Source organism: Wyeomyia smithii, chromosome 2 (genome assembly GCF_029784165.1).
Source record: "Wyeomyia smithii strain HCP4-BCI-WySm-NY-G18 chromosome 2, ASM2978416v1, whole genome shotgun sequence".
NCBI lineage: Eukaryota > Metazoa > Arthropoda > Insecta > Diptera > Culicidae > Wyeomyia > Wyeomyia smithii.
In genome coordinates, this window is record NC_073695.1 from 226,608,621 (window position 1) to 226,616,007 (window position 7,387).

At 37.5% G+C, this 7,387-nt stretch overlaps 1 protein-coding gene across 1 annotated transcript; it reads right to left on the minus strand.

The window, feature by feature from the left end:
- Nucleotides 1-901: 901 nt before the first annotated feature.
- On the minus strand, nt 902-3,254 carry LOC129726179 (uncharacterized). The gene is made up of 3 exons (XM_055682890.1): nt 2,730-3,254; nt 2,397-2,645; nt 902-2,288 (listed from the first exon to the last, which is right to left on the minus strand). The coding sequence occupies exons 1-3, from the start codon at nt 2,998-3,000 to the stop codon at nt 1,783-1,785; spliced, it is 1,026 nt and encodes a 341-aa protein (XP_055538865.1). The 5' UTR covers nt 3,001-3,254; the 3' UTR covers nt 902-1,782.
- Nucleotides 3,255-7,387: the final 4,133 nt, after the last annotated feature.

Genomic DNA, 7,387 nt, shown 5'->3' on the forward strand with positions numbered 1-7,387 from the left:
AACGGTGAAATGATTCCACGAAGATACCATATGGCTTAAAGTTGATTGATTTGTGATCTTAAGGTTAAATATTTGAATTATTCTTTAGTAACGAAACGAATCAGAATTTGATCCGTGCCTTAAAGCGGTAAAATTTTCATTTTTTTGCCCGATGAAAAAAATGCAACTAGTTCAGGAAATATTCGATACCGAAAAAAAAAGCATTTTTTTAATGCCGAATGTCTTAGAAATGCAGAACACGTCAACATCTGGTGTTATCTAAAAAAACGACTTTCTGGGAGATTTTTGAGCTGGGAAACAATCTCATTTCACTTGTCCTATTCTCAATTTCACTTCACTGTCAATCTCACTCCACGCAGGTGATTTTTGTCACCTCACTTGAGGCGGAATCGGGAATAGGTCTAAAAAAGTGAAGTGAGCGTGAGAGTGAAATATATTCACCGTGAAGTGACTCCCGTAATAAGCACCATTATTAATAATTTACCACTCACGGGTTCATAATCAAAGGCGGTTAAAACAACGGCTAAACGTAAATTATACTAAAATAATTCTTTCTTTGTTTACGCTTTTTGTGAAGAGACTGGGTAAATTAACTAGAACGGAAAATGGTAAAATTAGGCATTCGAAATTGACGAATGATTCATGAAAATATCTTGTTGTTATAATATCACATTTGAACTTACAAGAGAGGTAAATTACAGTTTTAGTTTTGAAGAAAGCATTACTCTTCAAAATCTGGGTGGGATGCCGGCATTTTTGTTAGTGGGTTTTGATCGAAACTTTACAAAAATTAACGCTGTAAAATCCATAAAGTTTCAGAAAAAATACTCACATTTATCTATCAATTTGCCTGTGCCTCACAATCGGATAAATAAAACACCATTAAAACAGCACCGAAAAATTGGTTTAAGAAATTTATTTATAATGGTTACAGCGCCATATAAAACCGAAAGAAAAATCGCACATGGATATAGTTTCTTACCAATTTTGTCACATCTCGTAATACTCCACCGAAAATGTTATATCAATTATTCTCCCTCAACCTCTACAATACAATATTCATAATCTTTCTACGCTTCTGCTTCGTTTCATCTATATTTGTTTCGTTTTTTTATGCAATTGTTTATCGACGTTCAATGTTTATCATTAGTCGCTGAGATTTAGTTATATTCGCTTCCTTTTATTTCGGATCGACCTTTTTTTTTAATTAGCACTGTTTTCACAGGCTATTAGACAGTCGTAATGTTTGATTGATTTCTTCTGGAGAATCAATATCGATCAAATAAACTTACATCCTAAAGAGTATAATACTTCATCATTCATATAGTGTTCATGTAGTAGTAATGCAATCAAATTCAATATATTGGGTTTCATAATATAACCTTCGTCATTTAACATGTTTTATATAGGGTAGTATATCATTATAAAATATAAACCATTCAAATAAAATAATTGGTTTGGCGAATCTTTAAATAAAGTTAGAAACTACATCAAAACCCAAAACCACAATAACAGCTAAGAAAAAAATATATAAATTCAAATGCATCATTTGTAAGGATTCCGAGTATTGTTCGACTTTACACTACCAGTAATAAACATAAATATTTAAACATTAAATAATAAATTGTAACTTGACCCTTATGCAAATATACCATAATATAAATATTGTGAAAAAAACGACTCCCGACCCCGTTCGCATGCTCCGGAGGCCGGCAGCCGCTGACAAAAATTCAGTAGTATGAGAATCCAACACCATGCTGAATAACCCGTCACCACTAAGATTTAGGTTTCCGAATCGTAGTCCAAATCCATCGCAAAGTCATCATCACTCGCTTTCTCGAAATCGAAGAAATCGACGAACGCCGTCCGGCTACTGTTCGGAGCTAGGCTCGGAACGTTGAAAGGGAACGATCCGTAGGTGGGCGTATACAGCTGACCACGAACCTGACTCTTTCTTGTTTCCATATATCCCATTTTGAACCCATCTGGAAAGTTGTCCGCTTCCTGGTCCATGGTGCAATTGTTCACATTCGCTTCGGCTAAAAAATCATTTTCGAAGGCGCTGTTGTAGAAAAGTGTACATACACCGTGGGACCCGTACGAGGACAATGGGGCGGCTTCCTGGTTATATCCGCAATCTCCCAGAATCCAATCCTGGTGGCAGCTGCTTCGATATTTTGTACCGTACTGTTTGCTAGTGTGAATACACTGGACATTTTTAGCCGCCAGCCGATGATTTGGGGGATTCGAATAGGCAGAGTCAAAAGTTACACCAACGATCTCACAAACTACACAGTAGAAAGTTGAAAGGGGTACATGGGGAGAGAGAGAAAATAACACACAAGACAAATGGATTATGTCATGACCTGGTTTCGAATGCAATCTGTTCATCTTACCGTCGATTTCTCCGATTTTCTTAGCACCAAAGTTCTTTGCAGCCTCTAGGACCATGTTCGCCCCGAAACTGAACCCGTACAAGTAGCCATTGTTCGGGTTAAAACCTTGCTGCTCGAGAAAGTCGAGTTTTTTCTTCAGAACATTCTGGATATCTTTAAAGTTTCTCTTCAGGCGTAGGTAAGACGACACTTCAGAGTAACTAGTGTAGTTCATACATATCACACATCCTCCCCTGTACTCGGTGAGATCTGCGAAGAAAAAATAAACGAAACACGTGTATCACATTAGAATTTTCACTTCACCATCGGAGACCACCGAAAAATTGCACCCACTTGCTATCAAATCTCGCACAAAGTACTTCTCGCAGTCGATTTTCCAACCGAAAACGACGACTGCAAACCTCCCATCGGGGTTGCAAGTTTCGTCGTACGGGTACGACTTGTTTTCTGCGAGATTATACACATGCACCACATCGCCCGTAGCGTTGTAATAGTTGAAGAATATGTTGTCTTCGAACTTATCTGCACACACTGTCCGGGTTGTACAAACACACACAAACACTGCCAGCACGGCTAAGAGCCAATAAGTCCTTTCCTGTCTCATCTCGCTTGTGGCTTATTTTATGCTCTGCTCTATCTCTAGAGAACCCTTCTCCCTATCTTACACCCAACCACTAACCAGCCACACACCAACCCCAGGCCTGGGTCCGTTGATGCTTTCGATCGTTCGCTCGCTGCTCTGCTGGCAGCAAACAGACGTGAACTTTGTGAAAATGGAATGTGCGTTTAGCTTTCTTTTTACTTCTGAGCCACAGTTAGAAGCGGAGTGCTTTTCGTTCAATTGGCGCGCCTCGGATAGAACTGAAGTCATTCCTTAGGGTCGTTGTCATATTTATAATTTTAGACCCGTTCTGATCTTCCCAAAATTTCTATCGATGCTTTCGCCGAAGCGCAACCTAGATAGAACGAGTTTTGGAAACAGAGCCCGGCAGAGACGTATCTGGCAGATACAGTGTGGGTCCAAAAAAGCTATAACGGCTATTCTATCTGTTTTAATTGAGTGCGGCAAAGCATTTAAGATTTGTATAATAAATTATCAGCTAATTATTTTGTGTGACCAATCACAAATAGTGTCTTTTCAACACTAATAAGGATGTAAAATAAGAATAAATAAATTTTTTTGTTTTCGTAACTAAGGCTAATCATTTTAATGGATTGAGGCCTAATTGTTGAGAAAAAGAAAATAATCTGACCAAAAAACCTAATAGGTATGTAAATTAATTGACGAGAAGCTCACCGCAGCAGTCGAGGATTGTTTATTGAATGTTGGTTATAATTTATGTGTGGATTCATTGGAGCTTTGGAGAAACGCTTATTTCGCTGAAACTAGAAATTGAACAACAGTATCAAGATGTTAAAAATATAAATACAAAAACATACAAAATGTAATTGAGCAGCACTATAAAAGAATCTCCTAAGAAACCAAAATAATAAAATAGTACAAAAAAAAACGTATTATCAAAGTTTCGCCAGTGAATTTTTTTTGAAATTGTCGAGTTACGATGCTGGTGTAACACGCCAGTTATAGTAAAAAATCCCGGCTGATGAGAGATTGTTAATATCAGTAGGATTGTAGTGCTAGCCCACACAATTGTCCTGTACACAACAGTTGGCTACGTAGAGGTTAGGTTAACCCTAGAAAGCTAGTCTGCATCAATTTGACTCCTCGCTATTAGTGATATTGCCCTCTTTTTCAAAGAGAGCGAGGCTGTTCTTGTTTTTTTTTTCAAAAACAAAATATTCTGGCATTTGTTATGTATCGTTATTATGTGTTAACACCATAATGGTCACTCATTATTGAATTTTAAACAAAAGCTAGCATTGTATATGATTTAAAATTCATACAATAATTTAACGCCAGAATAAGATCATCTTTCCAGGGTTAAATTCTGAATCAGAATTTTACCTGGGCTATAGACATAGAAAAAAAACATACAAAGAGAAATGTGACGTAATATTTCTGAAGTGAGTTGTGCTACAGACGTAGTAAAAAATGTAAGAAATAATTCTAAATTTTAAACCCCTTGACTCCGAACAACGTTCAGCTAGTTTATAACATAAATCAAAAATACCAGTCTAAATCAGATCACGATGAGGTGTGTTGATATAAATCAGATCCAGTCTTTTGGTTTAAATCGCAATTAGGGAACTAAGTAATTTTTTGCTCTAGTCAAACAAATCACTCACGCGTTGCCCCTACAGCATTATTATTTTCTGTTAGTGTAAACATGTACCAAATATAAATAAGCTAAGTGTGCATCTCTAATCAGCCGACTGAACGGAGAATAAACCGAAAAAAAGTTCAATAAAGCCGGGTATAAATTACATGTATGATCGCATCACTTATCCAAAAAGAATCCTGATCCAACTTACCCTTCCCTACTAACAAAAACCTCCTTCCTGTGACCTTTGTGGAGATGCAGAGGTTAACACGGTCTTCAAATAGCAAGGGTCACGCTAACGTTCCTTCTCTCTTCCCAACTGATTGCAAGAACGTGGCCGGCGTCGTTATTGACTCTTCAAAGTATTGAGTCACTAAGACTTGTACAATGAGAACATTTTAATTACCAATCCAAAATTAAATAAATATAAATCACCTTGCGGTATCAAGTTTAGTCTGTTTCGCCGCCCCTACTAACGCGTTAGTACGCTTCCAGTATGACCAGTTTGAGCATTTCACATAGATCAGACGCTTTTTGCTTCGCTTCGTTTTACTCTTCAGTATGTCATCAGCCTAAGTATTCTGAGGTTTCACTTTGGATGCCGCAATTATCGTTAAAGGCTGGAAAAACTGTTCACTACAGTTCTTTTGAGATCTATCAAATTTTCAAATCAGTTCTTTCAAAGAACTGACGATCAACTCGCGAGCGGATTGCCTGCATCTATATAGATTCAGGAGATCCGCAAACCAGTTCTATCGCTTTTTTCGTTCCAGTTTTGCTATCCATTCGTTTGCGTACTCGGCGTTAGCCAGTCCCTGTGCTTGTGGATGAACTGTGGCAAGTTAATTTTGTTTGCTCTCGTGGTAAATGGGTTATGCATAGCAGAGTAGGCAGTCGGTGGCAGTTTGTTCCTAGGAGCTGAATTGCAGTTACGCGCGTGGAAAGCTTTCACATGGCTTTCGCTTGCGGTGTCTGATCAACAAAATCTGCTATCAGCTTTCAACCTGAAGTAAAGGGTAAGTTACCGCTCTTTAAAAAAGAGCGGTAGATTACTCACTCACTTTGAAGAACCAGCTGTTAAGATCAGTTCATGAGTGAATTTTCCACCTTAAATTATCATAATCCGGTTCTAAACCAACAAGGTTAAAGAATGACCCTTGCCTAGTTAGTGAATCAGCATTCTCGTTCCCTTTGGTTCAACAGTGACCAGGAATCCAGTATGAATCGATCAGATATTTTTAGGCAGATGTCTGTAGAATGCATTCCCCACACTAGTTTAGAGTGGCAAAAAGGTGAATCCGGGGCTTTAAGTGCTGCTTGACTATCGCAGAAAATGCAAAAATTTGCGTGTCGGAAATTTCTTTCTATTATTCTATTTCTTTTATTCCTTCTATTGATTCCTGGATACATGAATCCAAGAATCATTTATTTCAGAACTATCAGTGTAACAGCAAAGGCAGCCTCCCCGAATTCTAAATCACCATGTCCCCACTTTTCTCATTTTGTCACTATTATTGTGTAGGGAGTTTCGAAGTATTGTTTTACATGTAACCAATTCTCGATATTTCATTAGTTCATTAATTTGGGAATAATGTAGTATTTATAGGTGTCCAACTATAGAACTTCTTCTTTCAGATTAGCTTACCGATTCAGCCTAAGAGCGCTTCTGCGCCTTTAGCTGAACCACCTGATAAAATGGATGAAGATGAAGTACTTCTCATAGCTCCACACATCGATGCACAGACTAATCTTTGGATTTTATCGAGCATAGCAAAGTGGATGATTCAGTCATTTTGGGCCACCAAACTAAAGAGGCGTTGATAATTCTTGGTTATTATAATTATTGCTATTATATTATATTATATTGTTTTGTCGTTCAATATATTATGCTGAGTTGGAGACCCCAGTTTTTTCCAATGACTCTTCTTCACACTCATAGATCGTTTGTAGCTTTGGTAATTGTTTGCTCGATTTGTGTGTTCCAGATATGTTTTTGGTCAAGTATGGTTCCCAAATATTTGGGTGTATAGCTTCATTTCGGTGCCCTCCGATCGCAGACCCTTGACTTACCATCCTATATCTCAAAATGGCATCTGAGGTCGATTTCTTTATTTTGAAATATTCATATCGGGTGGTATTTGATCATTTTGAGCTGTTTCTTAGAAACCAAAAGCTACAACCATGGATTTCAAAATGGCGTCTGAGCCGATTTCAGGTCTCTGGGCATCATCCCGATTCCGGAAATCCGTTTTCCAGGCTGCGAAAGTTCAACTTTTAAAAGGCATCTGGGGTCAATTTTCGGCCTTTGGACATTAGTTTCCTTCTACATATTGCATAGAGTTTGGCTTTGTTTTCTGCTCTGATTGATCAAAATCTGTGTTCAAAATAAGGCTTTACATTTTTCAATCGTACAACACTTAATGACATAAAATTAAAATTTTCCGTATTTTGGTGAATGCTGTTTCCAATCGATTGCAATTACAGTATTAGGATTTGAAACTGGAAAATTTTCGTGACGCTCTTGATCCTCTCAGTATTTCAATTCGCAAAAAAAACACAAACATAAAGAGAGTAATAGAAATATGTTAGTGCAATTTTTTTTTAAGTACAAATTCAATTTATCGCTTATAAACCTTGGAACGCTGCATGGCAAAACTAAAATCACAATTGAACTGAGGTCATGTTTCTATTATTATTTATTAATTGGGCATTCCGTCATAATGACATGGCCTGATTCACAAAGTTCCTCCAATTCACTTGGTTATTGGC